We start from the raw sequence: 27,248 nt of genomic DNA, 5'->3' as shown, positions 1-27,248 counted from the left end.
CAATGCCCCAGGGCAGTGATTGGAGACATGACCCTGTGTAGAGTGCTGTCTTTTGGATGGGACATTAAACAGGTATTCTGACTCTCTGTGGTCACTAAAGATCCCATGGCACTTATTGTAAGAGGAGGAGTGTTAACCCCGGTGTCCTGGATACATTCCCAATCCGGCCCTCATACCATTATGGCCACCTAATCATCCCCAGATTCCCCGTAACTATTCCCCAGATTGTTGCTGTAAATGAGAACGTGTTCAACTTACCTGGTTAAAAACATTTGTAATTATGTTTCCGGTCCCCTGACAATCCGCTCTAGATAGAAATAGTCCCATGGCTGAATCTAGTTGATGATCCCTGTTATATACACACTCGCAAATAGTCCCATGCACATCTTTCTGTCACAGAGACGAATAGAAGATAAATTAAAGGAAGGCAGAGTGAGGAACAGTACTGCAGTAGGTGTGTGATAAAGAAGACCCAGAGTGGAGCTGGATCACTACCTATAACTCATCTGCTGATTGTGTCTGAGTAGTATTTCACTCACACTGGGAAACGGCTGTAAAATGGCTGCCAAAACACTGAGTGTGAATAAGATGACAGTGATAGCATCCCAAATGGCACCCTATTCTCTATATAGTGCACTAGTTTTGACCAGAGCCCTATGGGCCCTGAATAAATTCACTATACAGGAAAGTATTCAGACCACTTGACTTTTTCCATCTTTTTTTTAACGTTACAGCCTTATTCTAAAATGGATTCAATTGTATTTTTCCCTAGTCAATCTACACACAATATCCCATAATGACTGTGAAGCCTTTGTGATGGATGAAGCTCTCATCTTAAAAGCACATTCAAATGATTTCCTTGTTGACGTTGTCCTCTGAAACAGATTGTGGCCACTGCTAAATGAATGGTAATGATACATGGAATAGATACATATAGATGGTAATGATACATGGAATAGATACATATAGATGGTAATGATACATGGAATAGATAAATATAGATGGTAATGATACATGGAATAGATAAATATAGATGGTAATGATACATGGAATAGATAAATATAGATGGTAATGATACATGGAATAGATACATATATATGGTAATGATACATGGAATAGATACATATATATGGTAATGATACATGGAATAGATACATATATATGGTAATGATACATGGAATAGATACATATATATGGTAATGATACATGGAATAGATACATATATATGGTAATGATACATGGAATAGATACATATATATGGTAATGATACATGGAATAGATACATATATATGGTAATGATACATGGAATAGATACATATAGATGGTAATGCATTAAGCATCTGTCCCTCTCGTCTGTCAGTCAGCTGTCTGAGGTGAAGCTCCAAGCTAAACAAACAGTTGACTGGCTCTGCATCCCAAATGGCATCCTAGCCCCTAGATAGTGCACTACTTTTGACCAGAGCCCTGGTCAAAAGTAGTGCACTATAAAGGGAAATAGGGTGCCATTTGGGATGCAGGCTGGCACATAGGTTAACTCAACCCTGTCTTCTGCTAGGCCTTTGAAGCGTCTTGTGAGTGACGCGGCAACCATCAAACGGGCGCGTTGATCTCCCCTCTGCGAGGCAGCCTGTTCAGGCACCTTAGGGAACGCCTGGCTGGCTGGGCCAGGAGGAACTCACTGCTGTGTTACCACATTACCATCAGAATGGGAGAATGTTGAACAGTACATACAGCCAGTGTGTTGAGCTCTGAGTCCCTCTGTCATCCATACACAAACAGGAACATCATTAATTCTGCCTAATCAAGCTGAGACCCCCTGCAGGGCGAGGTAGAGGGGTACAGGGGGGACGGACGGGGGCATACCAGCTGGTGTGGCAGCCCCTGACAGTGACTTGCAGGGCCATCTGTCCAGCCAGCGGACCTTACTCAGCCCCCACTGGCCCTCTAGCAGTCACACCAGACAACATGGTCAGTTCAAAGGGAAGACGTGACGGAAGGAGAGAGAGAGACTGCGAGAGAGAGACTACGAAAAGAGAGAGACTGCGAGAGAGAGACTGCGAGAGAGAGAGGGACTGCGAGAGAGAGAGAGACTGCAAAAAGAGAGAGACAGAGAGAGAGACTGCGAGAGAGAGGGACTGCGAGAGAGACTGTGAGAGAGAGAGACTGCGAAAAGAGAGAGACTGAGAGAGAGAGACTGCGAGAGAAAGGGACTGCGAGAGAGAGAGACTGTGAGAGAGAGAGACTGTGAGAGAGAGACTGCGAAAAGAGAGAGACTGTGAGAGAGAGAGACTGAGAGAGAGACTGCGAAAAGAGAGAGACTGAGAGAGAGAGACTGCGAGAGAGAGGGACTGTGAGAGAGAGAGACTGCAAGAGAGAGACTGCAAGAGAATGAGAGAGACTGCGAGATAGAGAGAGAGACTGCGAGAGAGAGAGAGAGAGAGGCTGCAAGAGAGAGAGAGACAGATATATATATATATATATAATATGACATTTGTAATGTCTTTATTGTTTTGAAACTTCTGTATGTGTGATGTTTACTGTTAATTTTTATTGTTTATTTCACTTTATGTATTCACTTTATATATTATCTACCTCACTTGCTTTGGCAATGTTAACACATGTTTCCCATGCCAATAAAGCCCTTGAATTGAATTGAATTGAATTGAATTGAGAGAGACTGCGAGAGAGAGAGGCTGCAAGAGAGAGAGAGACTGCGAGAGAGAGAGACTGCGGAGGGGCAGACTACGAGAGAGAGAGACTGCGAGAGAGAGACTGCGAGAGAGAGAGACTGCGAGGGAGAGAGAATGAGAGAGAGACTGCGAGAGAGAGAGAGAGCGACTGCGAGAGAGACTGCAAGAGAGAGAGAGAAACTGCGAGAGAGAGAGAGAGAGAGGGACTGCGAGAGAGAGAGAGAGAGAGAGAGAGAGAGAGAGAGAGAGAGAGAGAGAGAGAGAGAGAGAGAGAGAGAGAGAGACAGAGAGAGAGACTGCAGACTGAGAGACTGAGAGAGAGAGACTGAGAGAGAGAGACTGCGAGAGAGAGAGACTGCGAGAGAGAGAGAGAGAGACTGCAAGAGAGAGAGAGAGACTGCAAGAGAGAGAGAGAGACTGCGAGAGAGAGAGAGAGACAGAGAGAGAGAAAGACTGCAAGACAGAGAGAGGGACTGCGAGAGAGAGAGAGACTGCGAGAGAGAGAGGGACTGCGAGAGAGAGAGAGAGAGAGAGAGAGAGAGAGAGAGAGAGAGAGAGAGAGAGAGAGAGAGAGAGAGAGAGAGAAGACTGCAAGACAGAGAGAGAGAGAGAGAGAGAGAGACTGAGAGAGAGAGAGAGCGAGAGAGAGAGAGACTGCAGAGAGAGAGAGAGAGAGAGACTGCAAGAGAGAGAGAGAGACTGCAAGAGAGAGAGAGAGACTGCGAGAGAGAGAGAGACAGAGAGAGAGGGACTGCAAGACAGAGAGAGGGACTGCGAGAGAGAGAGAGACTGCGAGAGAGAGAGAGACTGCGAGAGAGAGAGGGACTGCGAGAGAGAGAGAGAGAGAGAGACTGCGAGAGAGAGAGAGAGAGAGAGAGAGAGAGAGAGAGAGAGAGAGAGAGAGAGAGAGAGAGAGAGAGAGAGAGAGAGAGAGAGAGAGAACAGTACTGCCAGACCTGGGCCCTGGCAGTAAATCCCAAAAATACTAAAATAGTGATTTTCCAGAGAAGATCCAGATCTCAGGGAATTAGACCAACGTTCTCAATTGGTACAAAATATATAGAGTAATGCACACACTACAATTACTTTGGTTTAAAAATAAGCTCAACTGGACACCTTAATGAGGCAGTAAATGAACTGAGAGAGAAAGCACGCAGGGCATTTTACACCATTAAAAATCCAATTCAAATTGAAATACCTATTAAAATTTGGCTAAAACTAATTGAATATGTCATTGAACCAATTGCACTTTATGGCAGTGAGGTGTGAGGTCCACTTTATGGCAGCGAGGTGTGGGGTCCACTTTATGGCAGTGAGGTGTGGGGTCCACTTTATGGCAGTGAGGTGTGGGGTCCACTTTATGGCAGTGAGGTGTGGGGTCCACTTTATGGCAGCGAGGTGTGGGGTCCACTTTATGGCAGCGAGGTGTGGGGTCCACTTTATGGCAGCGAGGTGTGGGGTCCACTTTATGGCAGCGAGGTGTGGGGTCCACTTTATGGCAGCGAGGTGTGGGGTCCACTTTATGGCAGCGAGGTGTGGGGTCCACTTTATGGCAGAGAGGTGTGGGGTCCACTTTATGGCAGCGAGGTGTGGGGTCCACTTTATGGCAGCGAGGTGTGGGGTCCACTTTATGGCAGCGAGGTGTGGGGTCCACTTTATGGCAGCGAGGTGTGGGGTCCACTTTATGGCAGCGAGGTGTGGGGTCCACTTTATGGCAGCGAGGTGTGGGGTCCACTTTATGGCAGCGAGGTGTGGGGTCCACTTTATGGCAGCGAGGTGTGGGGTCCACTTTATGGCAGCGAGGTGTGGGGTCCACTTTATGGCAGTGAGGTGTGGGGTCCACTTTATGGCAGCGAGGTGTGGGGTCCACTTTATGGCAGCGAGGTGTGGGGTCCACTTTATGGCAGCGAGGTGTGGGGTCCACTTTATGGCAGCGAGGTGTGAGGTCCACTTTATGGCAGCGAGGTGTGGGGTCCACTTTATGGCAGCGAGGTGTGGGGTCCACTTTATGGCAGCGAGGTGTGGGGTCCACTTTATGGCAGCGAGGTGTGGGGTCCACTTTATGGCAGCGAGGTGTGAGGTCCACTTTATGGCAGCGAGGTGTGGGGTCCACTTTATGGCAGCGAGGTGTGGGGTCCACTTTATGGCAGCGAGGTGTGGGGTCCACTTTATGGCAGCGAGGTGTGGGGTCCACTTTATGGCAGCGAGGTGTGGGGTCAACTTTATGGCAGCGAGGTGTGGGGTCCACTTTATGGCAGCGAGGTGTGGGGTCCACTTTATGGCAGCGAGGTGTGGGGTCCACTTTATGGCAGCGAGGTGTGGGGTCCACTTTATGGCAGCGAGGTGTGGGGTCCACTTTATGGCAGCGAGGTGTGGGGTCCACTTTATGGCAGCGAGGTGTGGGGTCCACTTTATGGCAGCGAGGTGTGGGGTCCACTTTATGGCAGCGAGGTGTGAGGTCCACTTTATGGCAGCGAGGTGTGAGGTCCACTTTATGGCAGCGAGGTGTGGGGTCCACTTTATGGCAGTGAGGTGTGGGGTCCACTTTATGGCAGCGAGGTGTGGGGTCCACTTTATGGCAGCGAGGTGTGGGGTCCACTTTATGGCAGCGAGGTGTGGGGTCCACTTTATGGCAGCGAGGTGTGAGGTCCACTTTATGGCAGCGAGGTGTGGGGTCCACTTTATGGCAGCGAGGTGTGGGGTCCACTTTATGGCAGCGAGGTGTGGGGTCCACTTTATGGCAGCGAGGTGTGGGGTCCACTTTATGGCAGCGAGGTGTGGGGTCAACTTTATGGCAGCGAGGTGTGGGGTCCACTTTATGGCAGCGAGGTGTGGGGTCCACTTTATGGCAGCGAGGTGTGGGGTCCACTTTATGGCAGCGAGGTGTGGGGTCCACTTTATGGCAGTGAGGTGTGGGGTCCACTTTATGGCAGCGAGGTGTGGGGTCCACTTTATGGCAGCGAGGTGTGGGGTCCACTTTATGGCAGCGAGGTGTGGGGTCCACTTTATGGCAGCGAGGTGTGAGGTCCACTTTATGGCAGCGAGGTGTGAGGTCCACTTTATGGCAGCGAGGTGTGGGGTCCACTTTATGGCAGTGAGGTGTGGGGTCCACTTTATGGCAGCGAGGTGTGGGGTCCACTTTATGGCAGTGAGGTGTGGGGTCCACTTTATGGCAGCGAGGTGTGGGGTCCACTTTATGGCAGCGAGGTGTGAGGTCCACTTTATGGCAGCGAGGTGTGAGGTCCACTTTATGGCAGCGAGGTGTGAGGTCCACTTTATGGCAGCGAGGTGTGGGGTCCACTTTATGGCAGCGAGGTGTGAGGTCCACTTTATGGCAGTGAGGTGTGGGGTCCACTTTATGGCAGCGAGGTGTGGGGTCCACTTGCAAAACAAGATTTCATCAAATGGGACAAACACCCCATTGAAACCCTGCATGCAGAGTTCTGTAAGATTCTCCTACAAGACCAGAGGAAAACTACAAACAATGCATGCAGGGCAGAATTAGGCCAATATCCACTAATGATAAAAACTCAAAAAAGAGCAATTCAGTTTTGGAAACATCTAAAATACAGTGACCCCTCTCATATCACTACCAAGCACTGCAATGCCATGAGCTGAGCAAAGAAAAGAGTCCCCTCATCCAACATCCAATCAATCAGGATAAACCCAATTACAACACAGTCAAAACAAAACTATATTGCTGATTGGGAAACACAAACACAAGCACAAAGCAAAATGCTATTGCTATCTGGCCCTAAATCGACAGTATACCGTGGCTCAATATTTGACCATGGTTACTGATCAAAACCTTAGAGAAACCTTGACAAAGTACAGGCTCAGTGAGCACAGCCTTGCCATTGAGAAGAGTAGACACAGGAAAACCTGGCTCCCTGTAGAGGAAAGGCTGTGCAACCACTGCACCACAGCAGAACCTGGCTCCCTGTAGAGGAAAGGCTGTGCAGCCACTGCACCACAGCAGAACCTGGCTCCCTGTAGAGGAAAGGCTGTGCAACCACTGCAGAACCTGGCTCCCTGTAGAGGAAAGGCTGTGCAACCACTGCACCACAGCAGAACCTGGCTCCCTGTAGAGGAAAGGCTGTGCAACCACTGCACCACAGCAGAACCTGAGACGGAGCTGCATTTCCTGACAAAATGTCAAAAATATAAAACAATTAGAGAGGGTGACATTTTCCCAAATTTGAAACCCTTATTCAAGGTTTCAAAGACCTCTCTGATGAGAGTAGGCTACCCGTCCTGTTGGGGGAGGACGCAGAGAGCTGTAGGTTGGCAGCGCACTACATTGCTGCCTGCCATAAGATGAGAGACAGTGTCTGACAGACCAATCAACCTGCACATGTCCTCTACTGTATACATAATATAATAATAATATATGCCATTTAGCAGACGCTTTTATCCAAAGCGACTTACAGTCATGTGTGCATACATTCTACGTATGGGTGGTCCCGGGGATCGAACCCACTACCCTGGCGTTACAAGCGCCATGCTCTACCAACTGAGCTACAGAAGGACCGTATACTTATTGTTATTGTTGAATGTAGTTGAATTTTGACACTTGGTTATTGTTGTTACTGTTGTCCCGTTGACTATTTTGATTCTAATTTTTATTTATTTTTTATATTGTAAATATCCAAAATAAGCTTTGGCAAAATGTACATTGTTACGTCATGCCAATAAAGCGAATTGAATTGAATTGAATTGAGAGAGAGAGAGAGCGAGAGACTGCGAGAGAGACTGCGAGTGAGAGACTGCGAGCGAGAGAGCGACTGCGAGCGAGAGAGCGACTGCGAGAGAGCGACCGCGAGCGAGAGAGGGACTGCGAGCGAGAGAGCGACTGCGAGCGAGAGACTGCAGGAGAGAGAGACTGCGAGTGAGAGACTGCGAGAGAGCGACTGCGAGCGAGCGACTGCGAGCGAGAGAGCGACTGCGAGAGAGCGAAGGCGAGAGAGCGACTGCGAGCGAGAGAGTGACTGCGAGAGAGAGAGCGACTGCGAGAGAGAGAGCGACTGTGAGAGAGAGAGCGACTGCGAGAGAGAGAGCGACTGCGAAGGGAGAGACAGCGTTCTCTTTTATAAATGTTCAGCGTCCTTCCACCACCGTACACACCACGGCTATCTGGAGAAATAGCCCATCATAGCTGTCTGGATAGAGAGGATCCTCTTCTGGATTTAAATTGCAGAGCTGTCTTTGGACAAATTAATAATGGATACAGCCGTGGGCAAATTGAATTTTTAATTCCTCATTTCTCTCTCCCACATTTTGTTTTCTAGCTTGCTTTACTCATTTCAGTTGCGATTCATTTCATTGCTTTGCATCAGTGTAATAGGATCATCTACCCTTACAGCCCTGTAGAAGTAAAGTACATGTGGCGTATAATCTCCCTGTTTGCTGTTATTTATCACCCTCCCCAGTAGCAGTATCCAGTGAGCTTAATCGATTAGCATCGAAACAGGCCTATGGGCCGTTGCCCCCCCACGCCTGTTCACATGTCATGACTCTGCGTATAGTATTTCACCTCTAGCTGTGCTATAAATTGCAGATCCGGGAACCTTGACTTGTGGCTGCGTTGTGGAGAATTACCACACATGCTCTTTAACAAACAGAAGAGAACGAGCAATCCTGTTGCTGAATTGGCATGTCCTCATTTTGACTAACACTTAGGTGATAAAAATTAAGCAAGATGTCATTTATTATTAAGAGGCAAATATTTTTTTGTCCTTGAAAGTCTTCCCTCCCATCTGTACACGTGTTACACGGCTCTTTGTTTTCTCTGCTGATTTAGACTCCCTCAACACTGATTATTAAGCACTTTGCTTTCTGTTTCATTTGCATCTTTGTCAGTGTTTGTCATTTTGTGCTCAGTTGGCAGAGCGTGGCGCTCGCAACGCCAGAGTTATGGTTTCCATTCCCACGGGATACCAGTTTCGAAAAGAAAAGTATGAAAATGTATTCACTCACTGGAAGTCGCTCTGGATAAGAGCGTCTGCTAAATGACTGACATGTCCAATGTAAATGTACCAGCAGCTGGAGAGCAGTGTCTGTCGTAAAATGTCACGCCATTTCTACCCATTTACCCAGATTATCTGAAGTCCATTTAAACCTCAACAGTTATCCAGCTAACATCTGGATGTACAGTTTAGAATCTGAGTATCCATCTAACTAAAGGCACAGACGTTTTAAGCCTCTCGATTACCTCCCTGATATGCATAACCATGTTTACCTACTGTTATTGAGGAACATAGAGTTTGACTTCCCCCACTAACAAACCTCTTCTGTCTTTCTTTCACTTCTCTCCAGGTGTTTCTCCAGGTCCGATCACTTGGCGCTGCACATGAAGAGGCACATCTAAGAGAGAGCGAGGAGGAGAGCGGGGAAGAAGAGCGAGAGAAGGGAGATAGGAGAGAAGATGAAGTAGGCAGGAGGGAACCACACACCAGCTCCAGCTCTCACCATCCCGAGGCTGCCCCTGCCACCTGAGACCTGACACTAGAAGCATAGCATGGGGGATGACACGCTGGACGGATGTAAGCCACGACCCAGGATGGACCCATGGTCAGCGAGGACAGATGGAGTGATGGAGGGAAAGAGAAGGAGGAGGAGGAGCTTGTTGTTGTTTTTTAATTCACACATCTCTCTTTTATTGCATCCTCTGATTAGCCATGCCTTGGTCTGATCCAAGTCTGGTAACTCAGACACTGCCAAACCAATACGCTGATCCAGTTACGACCCATTACACTGTTTATTTACATTTAAACTATAGAGCGACTTGGGAAAGGAGATGGTTCACCCAGAATAAACTGATAAACTTTGACACGCCAATCGTCAGTGACTTGCAGAAGCAACGATGGGCATCCCAAACCAACAGCAACTATTGCCCGTTTTATTCTGATGCGCTGTTTCCCAATCCTATCACAATGTTTTCGGGGTGTCTCTACCCTCACCAAGCCGTGTGAAATAACAACAATGCCAGAATAGCGAGAAGAGAGAGACCAATGGAACTAGTGGCCAATCCGTCAGTGTCGCCCCCTGCCTGTGGGAGGAGGGTCTGACACTTCAGAGAGTGAGCTCTGTGACCCTGATGCGGACTTCTCAGGCTCTCCTGTAGGAGGCGCTCTGCTCTTCTCTCTCACCTTCACTCCTGCCACCTCACTGGCAACATCTAACAGATGCGCAGCGACACTTTCTTGCCTTTGTTTTTTAAAGACAATGAATTATTATTATTAAGAATAAAGGTCTGTTTTCTCTGAAATGTCTTAAAAATTCACTGAAGGAAAAAAACTAAAACAGTTTATGTACAAACGAAGAACAATGTGCTCATTCAAGGGAGGAACAACGAATGAACTTACCCCGACCCGTATGCACAGGCTAAACTCAGTAGCCGCTATCTAGCACTGATAGCTAAGAAGATGGAAAAACAAAAAATAAATCACATGAACGCTGAAAGAAAAAGGATTTGTATTGTTGGCCTGATATTAAAGGAAAGGCCGTCTGTTTTCCACTCTGTGTTTTTCTCCAGCTGAAAACAAACCTTGGTGGGACCTTCGAGGCTTCATCACCAAGCCAGGACCAGAACAGAACAGAAAACTGGAAAATGTTTGCTTTGTTTGTGTGGATTGTGGAACTCCACCATCTCCCATAGGAAACCCCTATCTCCTCCAGTATGGAGGGGCCTGGGAGGCTGGTCTGCTGTGACCACATCCCCTGTTTGGGAGACTAGGGACCTGATAGGCTACTGGACATGAATCTGGGTATTAGAAAGGACAACATGGCTTCATCATCCCAGAGGGACTTGCCTGTTTCGTATCCATTGTCCACACTGACTTTTTCAATGTTATCTGTGCTTTTTTTCATACAGTACAACAAAAAAAACTGAAAAAATAATACAAATAAAAAACACTCAAAAAAATACTACACAAAAAAAACGATTCCGTCTCTCTCACACCGTACAGGCACGTAGACACACCAACACACAGAACAGTTTGCTCATGGCTCCACTTTGAGATAAGGAAAATATATGATTGAGTTAATGAACAGACTTGGAAAGCAAAACACTGCATGGCAGCTTCTCACACTCGGATCGCTTCCCGGAATCATTTGTTCTGCTCCAAATTTTTCACAGTAGGATTTTTAGCAATTGTTGTTTTGTAGATGAAGATCTGATTCCGCTTGAGGTAACGGCTTTGAAGTGAGAAAACGAGCTCATTCTCATGTTCAAACAATCTCAGTCTCTGTATGTTAACAATCAGCTTCAACAGCATGGGACCAGATTCCTCTGCCCCAGGTCTATGAAGTCTTACATTGCCTTGCAATCAGGGCATTAATACCAATACCACTGTCACTATTACTGTACCCACAAACTTCCCCCCTCACATAAACCCTGGTCTCCTCACATCAGTTGTAATGGCTGCTGTATCAGAATAGATGCCATTACTGTCTCTATAGTAATGTGTATGTTTCAGCCTTGCCAGACTCTCCTAGACGGTCCCAGAACTGCCCTCATGGGGGCCGGTGGAGCTCAGAACAATCGATACCAAAAACCTCCAGCGCGGAACTGCCCTCGAGCCACGGGCAGGATCTGGCATAGAACACAGTGGCATCTGGGAATCCGACCGTCTCCATCCTAGGCCTCTTAGCACCACCGCGGCAGCTTTCTCTACAAACACAAAACAAGACAAGTCTCTCGACAACAAGGCGATGTAAAACAAGACAAGTCTCTCGACAACAAAGACGATGTAAAACAAGAGATTGAGATGATCTTTGTGTTTTGATTCCACTCTTTAGTTGGAACTTCTTCCTTGTTGTTTTGTTGTGGTTTTAACGCTACAATTATTATTTTTGTTGCCAAGGTGGATGATGCAAGGTCATGCCAAAATGTAAGAAATGCAGGGGTGCGGGTTTTGAACAACCCCCCTTCTATGTACAATCATGTAGGGCTTGTTTGTGGCGCTTTGTGCAGGATAGGCGATGGTATGTCTGAGTGTGTCCCAATGCAAACTATAGCACGGCACATCCGTTGGAAACATTGTGAATTTAATTTGCGTTGTGAGAAAAAATACTACCAGTAGACTGGTGGCCAAACTAACAGTGTGGGAGACTGGGATTGTATTGTGTGTTGGTTGATCCATTCACTTTAACAGAGCTTTCGATCTATCTAGCAATGGCTGACAATATTGCTTTTGTTTTGTTTCTGACGTTTTGTTTTCTCTTCAAACCACTGAAATCACGTTCATTTGGGATCACAGAGCAGAACAATGGATAAAAACAACTAGCAAAACTCAAACCATACGCACTTCAATGGCCCCTCCAATAGGTTCAGCACATGAAAACTCTTAAAACACTCTTATGTTCTATCAGATGTTCACTTCTGGTTGGAGACTTTTCTACAGCTCCCGCTGCAGAAACGCCTGGATACAGTAAACAGGAAATGGATACAGCAGACATGGTCATTTAGCCCGTAACAGGCCTACATGCTAAAAAGATAGCAGCACACAGTTTAAATATATCCAAATTAGCCCAACTTTAGTCCCCTTGCGTACACACTGACAGATCTCAAACCCCACTTAAAATGAAAAGTCCTATTCTATTTCTATCCTGTGGCATTCCCACCAGAAGTAGCTAGCTAGCCCTCTTCCCCTTTCCCTCGCCTGTTAAAACACTGCTTGCTGCCATGGAGATGCTCCTATGTAGTTTCCTGGGCGCTAGTATCCCACAGCTCTGATTAGCATTAGCGCTGCAGGCTGCTCTGTGGAGGCTCCTCTAGTCTCTCCAGTCGCACTCCACTAATGAGAAAGGCATTTGGTCACAGGGAAACAGAGGTCTAGGGGGAAAAAACATAAGGGACCACGAGCCAAAATGGTTTCATTTCTACGGTCCACAGTACTGTTACGAACCCAGTGGGCAATCTGCCACAGAGAAAACAAGAGTACATTAGCAGCAGCTTATCGTAAAGCCAGAAAGTTATTGAAGTTGAAGAGATTTTTTTTGACAAAGACAAAAATAGTTTACCCCTGGGATTAACCAAATGATAATGAAATTAGCCCTGCTTTTTATCTCATGGATTAGCGATTTGAAATGAGATTTTGATGAATCTCTCTCTCCCTCTCTCCCTCTCTCTCTCCCTCTCTCTCTCCCTCTCTCTCTCTCTCTCTCTACAACCCCACAGTAGTGATTCATGCACAATCAACTGCAGGAACGCTGGATACACACCTATACGCTTCCACCCAAAGATTTTAGTAAATTGCTGTGAATAAAAATAGAGAGAGAGAGAATTAAATTGTTTTACTGTCCACTACAATTCCACCATTATTGTCCCCCCTCCCCAACCCCTCCCCCCCCAACCCCTCCCCAACTTCTTCCTGCATTGCAATCTTGTTTGATGTTCAGTATGGCTGAACTCATTGTCCGTTCATGGTTGTAACATATGGTTGTGTATTCTCTTTAGGGCGCCCAATTCAAGGGCGACTTAACTAGCACCCTACCAATTCTAATGTAGACTTAGTTTCCCATAGCTTCGTGCAGTGGAGTGTAATATTTCAAACGGTCACGTCTGAGGTGGAACACCAAGTCTACGTTACGTTTGGAAAACCATCCCGAGAACGATGGTGTCATACCTACCTACCTTCAGCGTTCTCCAAACATGAAGCCTCACACGTTCGGTCCCCATGAGGTAGGGTGGTCGCTTTGGTGAGGCTTCTGGCAGCTTTGTAGATACATATAGTAATAGTTCTCCCACTCAGTGGCTTCACAAAGGGTAACAACAAACTTAACGGGGGTTTTGTTCACTACTAGGCAACAGTGCTTCAGCATTTAAACACATACATACATCTCACACAATCTTTTAATGTTCCTGTTCTTCTAGATTCCCAACCATTTCACTACATTGACTTACTGTACACACTCCATAGTGTACCTATTTACTTACTGCTAGTTTAGTCTGTTGGAACACTCAAATGTCAAATATCCACTTAACATATTGTGACACTTCCTGATACACTTAACCACAAGAACCAATTGGGAGGAGACTGCTTAGATGGTTTCTTTTTAGATATTAGCCAATCAAACTGATGGGTAACTACTATATTATGGACCCTCCACTGTCATCAACTGGGCAATATCAACTGGGCATGTTCATTACTGTCTACTTTTTAAAGGAAGGAGACGTCCTACTTTCAACAGGTGACTACTGTCTTCCTGAACTTGTGGTTCTTGTGGGTGCACCTGCATCAGGGAGTGAGTCTGTATCTGCTGTGTTTGTCCATATTTAATGTGTCAGTATATAAGGGATTGACAAATCTCCCACCCCCTGTGTCTTTCTGTATCCCTCCACCTCATCCCCACTTTCCCTTCAACCCCAATCCTACTCCATCCAACTCTGGGGCCCAGGCATCATACTCTGAATAGTACATAGATAGAGGAATAGACCCTGTGGGACTTCGTCCCCCTGAGATGTTTTGTCCCCTCAGACTTGCTAGTATCTAGTGCAGAGTACTCTAGAGTTCTATTGTATTCCCAATTCTAGAATCTAGAGTTCTATTGTATTCCCAATTCTAGAATCTAGAGTTCTATTGTATTCCCAATTCTAGAATCTAGAGTTCTCTTCACCCTCTGTCAAGTGGAGAGTGGTGGTTAGAGAGACAGCACCAGGATGTGCAACTCAGTCAAAGGGCCAGCAATAGAAATACAATTACTAGAACGGACATCCCTATTCAAGTCAAGTCATTCTATTTCTATGGGACCACCCACCCAGCCAACAACACACCTCAGTCTGAGAGCAGAGATAAACCCCAAGGCTTTTCTCAGACCGTCAACAGTACATCTGATCCTCCACGTGGTAGTCTAGTCCCAGTCCAGCCTCTACACCTGGTCAGTCTGACAGTGGAACACCTTTCCTATTGTCACCTCTCTGTCATTCATTCCTTCTGCAGGGGCCCCATAATGCCAACAACACAATCACTTCTCCTTCCTACCAGACTCCTCCACTTCTCCATCCCTCCCTCCCTCACTCCATAACGCCAACAACACCATCACCTCTCCTTTCTACCAGACTCCTCCACCACTCCCTCCATCCCTCACTCCATAACGCCAACAACACCATCACCTCTCCTTTCTACCAGACTCCTCCACCACTCCCTCCATCCCTCACTCCATAACGCCAACAACACCATCAGCTCCCCTTCCTACCAGACTCCTCCACCACTCCCTCCATCCCTCACTCCATAACGCCAACAACACCATCAGCTCCCCTTCCTACCAGACTCCTCCACCTCTGCATCCATCCCTCCCTCCATAACCCCAACAACACCATCACCTCTCCTTCCTACCAGACTCCTCCACCACTCCCTCCATCCCTCACTCCATAACGCCAACAACACCATCAGCTCCCCTTCCTACCAGACTCCTCTACCACTCCCTCCATCCCTCCCTCCCTCACTCCATAACGCCAACAACACCATCAGCTCCCCTTCCTACCAGACTCCTCCACCTCTGCATCCATCCCTCCCTCACTCCCTCACTCCATAACGCCAACAACACCATCAGCTCCCCTTCCTACCAGGCTCCTCCACCTCTGCTTTGCATCCATCCCTCCCTCACTCCCTCACTCCATAACGCCAACAACACCATCAGCTCCCCTTCCTTCCAGACTCCTCCACCTCTGCTCTGCATCCATCCCTCCCTCCCTTACTCCATAACGCCAACAACACCATCACCTCTCCTTCCTACCAGACTCCTCCACCTCTGCATCCATCCCTCCCTCCATAACCCCAAAAACACCATCACCTCTCCTTTCTACCAGACTCCTCTACCACTCCCTCCATCCCTCCACCATCGCTCCATAATGCCAACAACACCATCACCTCACCTTCCTTCCAGACTCCTCCACCTCTGCTCTGCATCCATCCCTCCCTCCCTCACTCCATAATGCCAACAACACCATCACCTCTCCTTCCTACCAGACTCCTCCACCTCTGCATCCATCCCTCCCTCCATAACCCCAAAAACACCATCACCTCTCCTTTCTACCAGACTCCTCTACCACTCCCTCCATCCCTCCACCATCGCTCCATAATGCCAACAACACCATCACCTCACCTTCCTTCCAGACTCCTCCACCTCTGCTCTGCATCCATCCCTCCCTCCCTCACTCCATAATGCCAACAACACCATCACCTCTCCTTCCTACCAGACTCCTCCACCTCTGCATCCATCCCTCCCTCCATAACCCCAAAAACACCATCACCTCTCCTTTCTACCAGACTCCTCCACCACTCCCTCCATCCCTCCACCATCGCTCCATAATGCCAACAACACCATCACCTCACCTTCCTTCCAGACTCCTCCACCTCTGCTCTGCATCCATCCCTCCCTCCCTCACTCCATAATGCCAACAACACCATCACCTCTCCTTCCTACCAGACTCCTCCCTCCCTTCATAATACCAACAACACCATCACCTCTCCTTCCTACCAGACTCCTCCCTCCCTTCATAATACCAACAACACCATCACCTCTCCTTCCGACCAGACTCCTCCCTCCCTTCATAATACCAACAACACCATCACCTCTCCTTCCTACCAGACTCCTCCCTCCCTTCATAATACCAACAACACCATCACCTCTCCTTCCTACCAGACTCCTCCCTCCCTTCATAATACAAACAACACCATCACCTCTCCTTCCTACCAGACTCCTTCCTCCCTTCATAATACCAAAAACACCATCACCTCTCCTTCCTACCAGACTCCTCCCTCCCTTCATAATACCAACAACACCATCACCTCTCCTTCCTACCAGGCTCCTCAGCATCCACTCCTCCACCCCTCCCTCCCTCCCTCCCTCCCTCCCTCCCTCCCTCCCTCCATAATGCCAACAACACCATCACCTCTCCTTCCTTCCATAATGTCAACAACACCATCACCTCTCCTTCCTTTCAGACTCATCAGCCTCCACTCCTCACCCCTCCCTCTCTCCCTCCTCCCCCTCATCCTTTCTCTCTGTGTCTCTCCCTCCATTCCTCCCTCCATTCCTCCACCTCTCCCACCACCCCTCCCTCACTCCCCCTCCCTCCCTCCGTCCCTCACTCCCCCCTCACTCCCTCCCCCTCACTCCCTCCCCCTCCCTCACTCCCTCCTCCCCCCTCCACTTTCCTTCCGCTTGCTCCTGTCATGGTCAAATACTTTTTGGTTTTCTCTTGGGTTCTTTATTTCCTGGTTTACATTTTTTTCTGTACAAAGTGTTTAAAATATTATTATTTGTATTATATGATGTTAGTATGGTAATGTTCTTTATTAAGGAAGAAGAAAAATTTATTTTTGTTACTGGTCTGTTTCATAATTCTTTTTTAAATTGGTATTGTAAGATATCTATGCAAGAGCTGTTCAGTGGAGCATTTTTATTTAAGAATGTCCTATGTGTAATAAATGGTAGAATCTGTCTCTGTCTGGCGTCTTGTGTTTCTGCTGCAGCCGCTTACAACCGACAGCAATGAACAATGGACAAGACACATACTGTAGTGTAGAAACACCTCGCTGCTCCTTTCCATATGGTATAACGCCTAACCTTTGTCCAAGCTGTTCTCTGAGAGAGGAGTCTCATTATAAAGCCCTCTGACTCCGTGAGTAACACAGCCTAACAATGAGTCCTTGCACCGGCGCTCAAACCAATTCCATTATTCTGACTGGTATAATTACGGACTGAGAAATAAGGCTCAGCGGTTAGAGGGAGCGAACGTGCGCAGGCGCAGCGAGGCGAACGCCATAACCATTGAACTGTACCATTTCCCCCACTTTGTGGGAATCCCAGGGTTTACTAATACGAGTGAGAGATTCTCAGGAATATCTATGTCCCACCACCATGTGAAGAGTCTCAGGGGTTCAGTGTGCGAGTAGCATATTCCTTAATTAGGGCAGCTAACTCGTCAATGACTGAGCCTGAGCCGCCATTTACAGAGCCAGCCCATCCCGCGCTCATGATTTACAGATTAAAAGGGGTAATGGAATAACTAATGGCTAATTAGGGATCAATTATGTAGAAGAAAAGGGACCTTATGCAGTGTACACATTCTATAAATGTCCTTTGGTGAGAGAGGAGATTTTGCTGTCAGGTTTCTAAGTCATTGCTAATGTCCCTAATTGAAATGGACACTGTCATCAAGCCAGCGGTTTCAACAGTAGCTCTTGCATCCCAAATGAGTCTATGGGCCCTAGTAAAAAGTAGTGCACTATATAGGGAATAGGGGGCCATTTGGGTCGCACCCTAGGCCCCATCTTCAGATCTCCCACATTCTAGCTATGTCGCCGTCTTCCTGTTTAGTGCCGTGACCACATGGTCTGTCGGATGATGCTTGTGCTTACGGCCGACTTGACATTATTTTACAGCCAGTCATTAAAAATATCTCATTTTCCAATGCATCTTCCCTTCGCCTATGGAGGGAAAATATCAGCATATGAAGACATCCTGCAAATATTGAACTTTAAATCTACATTTAGGAGAGCGAGAGCTGCTTGGCATGGTGCTTAGTCTAAACCAAAACAATGAATTGTTAACACTTATCGGGTGTGACATTTCCAAGCACACTAATCCAAGCTTGTCTAGCTCCAGGGAGAGAAAAGCGAAGGGAATAAGCAGGACCTAATCTTATTTAGCGCTGCTAAACACAGCTGCTGTGTTGTGACTGTAATACTGAAACCACATAGCTACTGACTCATCATCTCTCCCACCAGGAATAAACAGAAATGTGATGAAGTAACTGCCTGGAGAGTTCCAGATATCCCTCTGGAGATCCATGCCAGCTACTCTCTCCCGTAACCCCTGACCCACAATACCCCCTTGTCCAGTTACAGGCCTGTAGTGTCCACTAGGCAGGCCTGTAAACTGGCCTGTCTGGCTATATTGTACACAACAATAGACTGGTTGGCAGTAGGATGAGGACCACTGCTAAATTTGTTACTGAAATGTGTTTGCTGTGCACTTTTTTACAGCGCAATAATTAATACAATTACTGTGTTGATTAAAGTGAAATTACAACACAGATGCGGTTATTGTTTTAATATGCCTAAACCCTGCAGCGAATGGCTGATTAAAAAAACAGGTAATTTAATTAAGCAAGATGGTAGAAGGAGATAATTCATAACTCTCAAGCCTTTCTTACACTGACTTGGGGTGTGTGTGTGTGTGTGTGTGTGTGTGTGTGTGTGTGTGTGTGTGTGTGTGTGTGTGTGTGTGTGTGTGTGTGTGTGTGTGTGTGTGTGTGTGTGTGTGTGTGTGTGTGTGTGTGTGTGTGTGTGTGTGTGTGTGTGTGTGTGTGTGTGTGTGTGTGTGTGTGTGGATAACATTTCCAGGCCCTCCTCCCACAGGACTACATCCACAAAATCATGGAAATAAAACAAAAAACAGGGAAGCTGGGAGTCTGAGAATTCCCCATGAGATACCACAGAATATGTGAGGTCTGCACAAATTCCATCTCATCTCAATAGAGGTAGTAAAGAGAATAGAGATAGTAAAGGGAATAGAGGTAGTAAAGAGAATAGAGGTATTAAAGGGAATAGAGGTATTAAATGGAATAGAGGTAGTAAAGGGAATAGAGGTAGTAAAGGGAATAGAGGTAGTAAAGGTTGAATAGAGATATTAAAGGGAATATAAGTATTAAATGGAATAGAGGTAGTAAAGGTTGAATAGAGATATTAAAGGGAATAGAGGTAGTAAAGGGAATAGAGGTATTAAAGGGAATAGAGGTATTAAAGGGAATAGAGAGGTAGTAAAGAGAATAGAGATAGTAAAGGGAATAGAGGTAGTAAAGGATGAATAGAGATATTACATGGAATAGAGGTAGTAAAGGTTAAATAGAGATATTAAAGGGAATAGAAGTATTAAATGGAATAGAGATAGTACAGAGAATAGAGGTAGTAAAAGGGAATAGAGGTAGTAAAGAGAATAGAGGTATTAAAGGGAATAGAGGTATTAAATGGAATAGAGGTAGTAAAGGGAATAGAGGTAGTAAAGGTTGAATAGAGATATTAAAGGGAATAGAGGTATTAAAGGGAATAGAGGTATTAAAGGGAATAGAGGTAGTAAAGAGAATAGAGATAGTAAAGGGAATTGAGGTATTAAAGGGAATAGACATAGTAAACAGAATAGAGGTAGTAAAAGGAAAAGGGGTAGTAAAGGGAATAGAGGTAGTAAAAGGAATAGAGATATTAAATGGAATAGAGGTAGTAAAAGGAATAGAGGTAGTAAAGGTTAAATAGAGATATTAAAGGGAATAGAAGTATTAAATGGAATAGAGGTAGTAAAAGGAATAGAGGTAGTAAAGGTTGAATAGAGATATTAAAGGGAATAGAGGTATTAAATGGAATAGAGATAGTAAAGGGAATAGACGTATTAAAGGGAATAGAGATAGTAAAGGATGAATAGAGGTATTAAAGGGAATAGGAGTAGTGAAAGGAAGAGAGATAGTAAAGGGAATAGACGTATTAAAGGGAATAGAGATAGTAAAGGGAATAGACGTATTAAAGGGAATAGAGGTATTAAAGGATGAATAGAGGTATTAAAGGGAATAGGAGTAGTGAAAGGAATAGAGATAGTAAAGGGAATAGACGTATTAAAGGGAATAGAGATAGTAAAGGGAATAGACGTATTAAAGGGAATAGAGGTATTAAAGGCTGGCAACAAGAAATGATTGTAAATGTTTCATTTGAATTACTGTTTGCTCCAACAACACTCCACATCCCATTACCTTCTACTGAGGAGGATGCCTGCTGTGCTCGACTCCCATTCCCCATGCCAATCAATAGTTGGGTATGAATAAAAGGGAAACTACATCCTGAACTTCACTTCCCCTGTTCTCTCATTTTACAGTTCAGTCATTTAATAGAAACTCTTGTCCAGAGCGACTTACAGGAGCAACTAGGGTTAAGTGCTCAACAGATTGTTCACCAAGTCGGTTCAGTGCCTTAAGTGCTCAACAGATTGTTCACCTAGTCGGTTCAGTGCCTTAAGTGCTCAACAGATTGTTCACCTAGTCGGTTCAGTGCCTTAAGTGCTCAACAGATTGTTCACCAAGTCGGTTCAGTGCCTTAAGTGCTCAACAGATTGTTCACCTAGTCGGTTCAGTGCCTTAAGTGCTCAACAGATTGTTCACCAAGTCGGTTCAGTGCCTTAAGTGCTCAACAGATTGTTCACCTAGTCGGTTCAGTGCCTTAAGTGTTCAACAGATTGTTCACCAAGTCGGTTCAGTGCCTTAAGTGCTCAACAGATTGTTCACCTAGTCGGTTCAGTGCCTTAAGTGCTCAACAGATTGTTCACCAAGTCGGTTCAGTGCCTTAAGTGCTCAACAGATTGTTCACCTAGTCGGTTCAGTGCCTTAAGTGCTCAACAGATTGTTCACCAAGTCGTTTCAGTGCCTTAAGTGCTCAACAGATTGTTCACCTAGTCGGTTCAGTGCCTTAAGTGCTCAACAGATTGTTCACCTAGTCGGTTCAGTGCCTTAAGTGCTCAACAGATTGTTCACCTAGTCGGTTCAGTGCCTTAAGTGCTCAACAGATTGTTCACCAAGTCGGTTCAGTGCCTTAAGTGCTCAACAGATTGTTCACCTAGTCGGTTCAGGGATTCGAACCAGCAATGTTTCAGTTACCGTCCCAACACTCTTAACCGCTAAGCTACCTGCCACCCCAATCAAATCAAATCAAGCTTTACTTATACAGCATTTCAGACATGTCATGCAACACAATGTGCTTTACTGGGGGGGGTAGTTAATAACTAAAGGCTTCCTCTCCATGCCTCTTGGTCACAGACTTTGGGATAGTTAAAAGGCTGCCTCTCCATGCCTCTTGGTCCTAGACTTTGGGATAGTTAAAAGGCTGTCTCTCCATTCCTCTTTGTCCTAGGATTTGGGATAGTTAAAAGGCTGCCTCTCCATGCCTCTTGGTCCAAGACTTTGGGATAGTTAAAAGGCTGTCTCTCCATTCCTCTTGATCCAAGACTTTGGGATAGTTAAAAGGCTGTCTCTCCATGCCTCTTGGTCCTAGACTTTGGGATAGTTAAAAGGCTGCCTCTCCATTCCTCTTGGTCCTAGACTTTGGGATAGTTAAAAGGCTGTCTCTCCATGCCTCTTGATCCTAGACTTTGGGATAGTTAAAAGGCTGTCTCTCCATTCCTCTTTGTCCAAGACTTTGGGATAGTTAAAGGCCAGTACCAGAAGACCTGAGGGACCTACTGGGTACAAAACTAAAAAGCATGTCTGAAATGTATTGGGGTGCACAATTGTGGATTGAGATAAAAATAAAAAAAACAATAGAAGAATCTTAAAACGTATTCTAAAGCTCACAGCCAGCCAGTGCAGAAACCTTTAAACCGGTGTAGTGTGTGCTCTCCGTCTGGTCTTGGTCAGTACCCACGCTGCAGCATTCTGTATGTTTTGCCGTTAACCAGTGGCTTTCTTGGGTAGACCAGACTGGAGAGCATGACAGTAGTCAAGCCTGCTTGTAATAAAAGCATGGATGAGTCTCTCTGTATCAGCCTGAGAGAGAAACGGCCTCACCTTGACAATGTTTCTCAGGTGGTAAAAAGCTATTTTGGTCACATTCCTATTATGTGATTTGAAATTTAGCTCAGAATCTAAAATAACACCTCGTTTTTTTGACCTGGTGTTTTATCTTTATTGCCCGGGAATTCAAATGTGCCGCCAGATTCTCGCTCTGTGCTTTGGCTCCAACAATAAGTACCTCGGTCTTGTCTTGATTTAGCTGGAGCAAATTGTGAGCCATCCAAGTATTTAAATCACTAATTCAGTGTAATAGTTTATCCGTGGAGCTAAAATTGTCTGGTGACACAGAAATGTAAATACATGTCTGCGTAGCAGTGAAAATCAATGCTGGGCTTTCTGATAACGCTACCAAGGAGTAACATATAGAAACTGAACAGTACCAGACCCGAAATCGAAACTCGTGGAACTCATTACATTTACATTTAAGTCATTTAGCAGACGCTCTTATCCAGAGCGACTTACAAATTGGTGCATACACCTTATGACAACCAGTGGAACAGCCACTTGCATCTAAATCTTGTTGGGGGTGAGAAGGGGGTGAGAAGGATTACTTACCCTTACTTACCCTATCCTAGGTATTCCTTGAAGAGGTGGGGTTTCAGGTGTCTCCGGAAGGTGGTGATTGAACTCCACATGTGATGGGTATTTTCTCTGAGTTATGTTCACCAAGGCTGACAAAAAAATGATTGACCGGTTCAATATGTTCTAAACTCATTTAGAAGTGGACCGTAGAGGCCAACTCACCTCTCCAGTCTGTCCAGAAGGACATCAAATCAAATTTAAAATTGTATTTATCACATGCAACACTTAAATCTAAGAGTACAAGGACAGAGAGCTGTTTGTTGTGTTGGCTCTAAGATAATGTACCACTTTAACTAAGTCTGTCACTGTGATGTGGTGGGCACTAAAACCAGATCGGAATTTTTCAAAAATACAGTTGGCATACCATTTTTTTTAGCTGTACTGTACTGTTGTGGGATGTGCTCCTGCACTGGTCCCTGCAAGCATACACACACACACACACACACACACACACACACGCACACGCACACACACACACACACACAGCCCCCCATTCCTTTCACTGTGACATCCCAAGGTCCTGCTAAGAATGTCAGGATGTAAGGTCCTGATCCCACTAGTGCCAGGAGAACACTGCCTCGTAAATATTTAACCATCGGGTCGTTTACACAGCTATGCATGCACATCCACATCCTCATCCACATCCACATCCTCATCCACATCCTCATCCTCATCCACATCCTCATCCACATCCTCATCCACATCCACATCCTCATCCACATCCTCATCCACATCCACATCCTCATCCACATCCACATGCTTATCCTCATCCACATCCACATCCTCTTCCTCATCCACATCCACATCCTCATCCACAACCTCATCCACAAACTCATCCACATCCCCATCCACATCCTCATCCACATCCTTATCCACAACCACATCCTCATCCACATCCACATCCTCATCCACATCCTCATCCACATCCACATCCACATCCAAATCCACATCCTTATCCACAACCACATCCTCATCCACATCCTCATCCACAACCACATCCTCATCCACAACCACATCCTCATCCACATCCACATCCTCATCCTCATCCTCATCCTCGTCCACAACCACATCCACATCCACAGGCACATCCTCATCCACATCCACAACCACATCCTCATCCACAACCACATCCTCATCCACAACCACAACCACATCCTCATCCATATCCACATCATCATCCTCAACCACATCCTCAACCACATCCACATCCACAACCACATCCTCATCATCATCCCAACCACATCCTCATCCACAACCACAACCACATCCTCATCCTCATCCTCATCCACATCTTCATCCACAACCACATCCTCATCCACAACCACATCCTCATCCACAACCACAACCACATCCTCATCCTCATCCATATCCACATCAACAACCACGTCCTCATCCACATCCTCATCCTCATCCACAACCACATCCTCAACCACATCCACATCCACAACCACATCCTCATCATCATCCACAACCACATCCTCATCCACAACCACAACCACATCCTCATCCTCATCCTCATCCACATCTTCATCCACAACCACATCCTCATCCACAACCACATCCTCATCCACAACCACAACCACATCCTCATCCACATCCACATCCACATCCTCATCCACAACCACAACCACAGGCACATCCTCATCCTCATCCATATCCACATCAACAACCACGTCCTCATCCACATCCTCATCCTCATCCACAACCACATCCTCATCCACATCATCATCCACAACCACATCCTCATCCAGAACCGCAACCACATCCTCATCCAAAACCACATGCACATCCACATCCTCATCCACATCCTCATCTTCATCCACAACCATATCCACATCCCCATCCACATCCTCATCCACATCCTCATCCACAACCACATCCTCATCCACAACCACATCCTCATCCACATCCACAACCACATCCTCATCCACATCCACATCCTCATCCACAACCACATCCTCATCCTCATGCACATCCGGGGTGGCAGGGTAGCCTAGTGGTTAGAGCGTTGGACTAGTAACCGAAAGGATGCAAGTTCAAATCCCCAAACTGACAAGGTACAAATCTGTCGTTCTGCCCCTGAACAGGCAGTTAACCCACTGTTCCTAGGCCGTCATTGAAAATAAGAATTTGTTCTTAACTGACTTGCCTAGTTAAATAAAGGTAAAATAAAAAATCCTCATCAACATCTTCATCCACAACAACAACCACAGGCACACTCTCATACATGCATAGAACAGCTCACGCAAACCTATGAACACATACCGTATGTACAATCATGCTGCATACACACATACAAAATGTTGAACACACTATTTACAAAGGGATGCTTACAATCCACAGTGTCTGTATCGCCGGGTAAGGCTGTGATTCCTTTCCTCTGCTTATATACTGCTCTGTAGCAGCTCATTCTGTTATGGCATATCACAGTATATTATAAAGCACGGTTTGTGTAAAATTAGTGCTGGAAATTATGAACATTGTAGTGTAAAGTTAGGGCTGGAAATGATGGACATTGTAGTGTAAAGTTAGGGCTGGAAATGATGGACATTGTAGTGTGAAGTTAGGGCTGGAAATGGACATTGTAGTGTGAAGTTAGGGCTGGAAATGATGGACATTGTAGTGTGAAGTTAGGGCTGGAAATGATGGACATTGTAGTGTAAAGTTAGTGCTGGAAATGATGGACATTGTAGTGTAAAGTTAGGGCTGGAAATGATGGACATTGTAGTGTAAAGTTAGGGCTGGAAATGATGGACATTGTAGTGTAAAGTTAGGGCTGGAAATGATGGACATTGTAGTGTAAAGTTAGGGCTGGAAATGATGGACATTGTAGTGTGAAGTTAGGGCTGGAAATGATGGACATTGTAGTGTGAAGTTAGGGCTGGAAATGATGGACATTGTAGTGTGAAGTTAGGGCTGGAAATGATGGACATTGTAGTGTAAAGTTAGGGCTGGAAATGATGGACATTGTAGTGTGAAGTTAGGGCTGGAAATGATGGACATTGTAGTGTGAAGTTAGGGCTGGAAATGATGGACATTGTAGTGTGAAGTTAGGGCTGGAAATGATGGACATTGTAGTGTAAAGTTAGGGCTGGAAATGATGGACATTGTAGTGTAAAGTTAGGGCTGGAAATGATGGACATTGTAGTGTAAAGTTAGTGCTGGAAATGATGGACATTGTAGTGTAAAGTTAGGGCTGGAAAGAGTAGTGTAGAAACACACAACATGGTATGGCATCGTGGGGCTAGATAGTGTGGAAAGGGTATTACACTCTGTCTCTGGAGGATATAGAGGTCTGTTCGCTCTAAAGACTGGCCTGCTTAACCAGGGGTCAGAGGTCAGAAATCCAGAGGACCAAGGGTCAGTGAAAGGTCACGCTAAGCCGGAGAGCATAGGAGAAAAGTTCCCTGTGTAAATCCGATCTAACACAAAGAGATAAATGAGGCAATTACAGCACAGTGGTTATCTACATGGATGGACACAGTGCTCCCTGTACCTCATCTCCTACAGGTACTCAAAGGGTCAAAGGGTCAAATACACACACTCAGGCACACTCTGCCTGGCTATCTCTACCCATATCTGTGTTTCTACTGTCTCTACCTCATTTCTCTCTATTCCCCCTCTCTAACGATATCTCTCTCTCCCTCCCTCCCTACCAGCCCCCCACCCCACCCCACCCTCATTCCCTCTCCCTCCCTGCCTTCCAATTCAATTCAATTTAAGGGCTTTATTGGCATGGGAAACATATGATAACATTGCCAAAGCAAGTGAAGTAGATGATAAACAAAAGTGAAATAAATAAAAATGTACATTAAACATTACACTCACAAAAGTTCCCAAAAAATACATATTTTTTAAATGTCATATTATGTGCAAATAGTTCAAGTACAAAAGGGAAAATAAATAAACATAAAAATGGTGTTTGTTCTTCACTGGTTGACCTTTTCTTGTGGCAACAGGTCACACATCTTGCTGCTGTGATGGCACACTGTGGTATTTCACACAGTAGATATGAGAGTTTATCAAAATTGGGTTTGTTTTCAAATTCTATGTGGGTCTGTGTAATCTGAAGGAAATATGTGTCTCTAATATGGTCATACATTTGTCAGGAGGTTAGGAAATGCACACATCCTGCACCCTCTCCCACATATGCTTCCTGCCTTTTCCCTCGAGGAACCTTTTTACCACACCAGCTGAGCTAAATCTTTCCTTTCCTACCCTGCTGGAGTGGAAATGACCTGGATTTGGGCTGTGGAGGATCACTGGACACTGGCTGGAAAGAATGAACCGGCTTCCCACACCAAGCTAGGGATGGACTATAGCTCCACTCTGCCCCTGCCCTCTGCAGTGTAAGGTAGAAGACAGAGCACTAGCTGGAATGGTTGCAACATTTTGTCAATTCCACTGTCTTGGTTGTT

The 27,248-nt window shown here is 45.9% G+C and overlaps 2 protein-coding genes and 1 long non-coding RNA gene across 10 annotated transcripts in view; 1 reads left to right on the top strand and 2 right to left on the bottom strand.

Annotated features, from left to right (window-relative positions):
- Positions 1-11,613, top strand: part of LOC118381375 (Krueppel-like factor 7) — a 150,499-nt gene extending 138,886 nt beyond the window's left edge. The window contains exon 4 of the mRNA XM_052522885.1: positions 9,006-11,613. Within this exon, the coding sequence (XP_052378845.1) occupies positions 9,006-9,057 (52 nt within the window). The 3' untranslated portion in view covers positions 9,058-11,613. The remainder of the gene's footprint in view (positions 1-9,005) is intronic.
- A 3,016-nt stretch (positions 11,614-14,629) lies between these two features.
- Positions 14,630-16,560, bottom strand: LOC127931154 (uncharacterized). Of its 8 annotated transcripts, XR_008139957.1 has the most exons (5): positions 16,430-16,550; positions 16,160-16,213; positions 15,876-16,022; positions 15,042-15,085; positions 14,850-14,971 (listed from the first exon to the last, which is right to left on the bottom strand). It is a non-coding gene; the product is annotated as an uncharacterized LOC127931154 (long non-coding RNA). The 8 variants fall into 8 exon arrangements; XR_008139951.1 differs by lacking the exons at positions 14,850-14,971; positions 15,042-15,085; positions 15,876-16,022 and adding exons at positions 14,630-14,735; positions 15,646-15,875 and having other exon boundaries at positions 16,160-16,321; positions 16,430-16,560; XR_008139953.1 differs by lacking the exons at positions 14,850-14,971; positions 15,042-15,085; positions 15,876-16,022 and adding exons at positions 14,630-14,735; positions 15,646-15,875.
- A 6,882-nt stretch (positions 16,561-23,442) lies between these two features.
- Positions 23,443-25,240, bottom strand: LOC127931028 (coiled-coil domain-containing protein 1-like). The gene is made up of 4 exons (XM_052521803.1): positions 25,165-25,240; positions 24,462-24,823; positions 24,069-24,392; positions 23,443-23,871 (listed from the first exon to the last, which is right to left on the bottom strand). Exons 1-4 carry the CDS (start codon positions 25,238-25,240, stop codon positions 23,443-23,445), a joined length of 1,191 nt encoding a protein of 396 aa, XP_052377763.1.
- Between the last annotated feature and the right edge of the window lie 2,008 nt (positions 25,241-27,248).

This window comes from Oncorhynchus keta, chromosome 7 (genome assembly GCF_023373465.1).
Source record: "Oncorhynchus keta strain PuntledgeMale-10-30-2019 chromosome 7, Oket_V2, whole genome shotgun sequence".
In the NCBI taxonomy this organism is placed as follows: domain Eukaryota; kingdom Metazoa; phylum Chordata; class Actinopteri; order Salmoniformes; family Salmonidae; genus Oncorhynchus; species Oncorhynchus keta.
The sequence above is the reverse complement of the archived record's forward strand: the minus strand, read 5'-3'. Positions and strand labels throughout refer to the sequence as shown.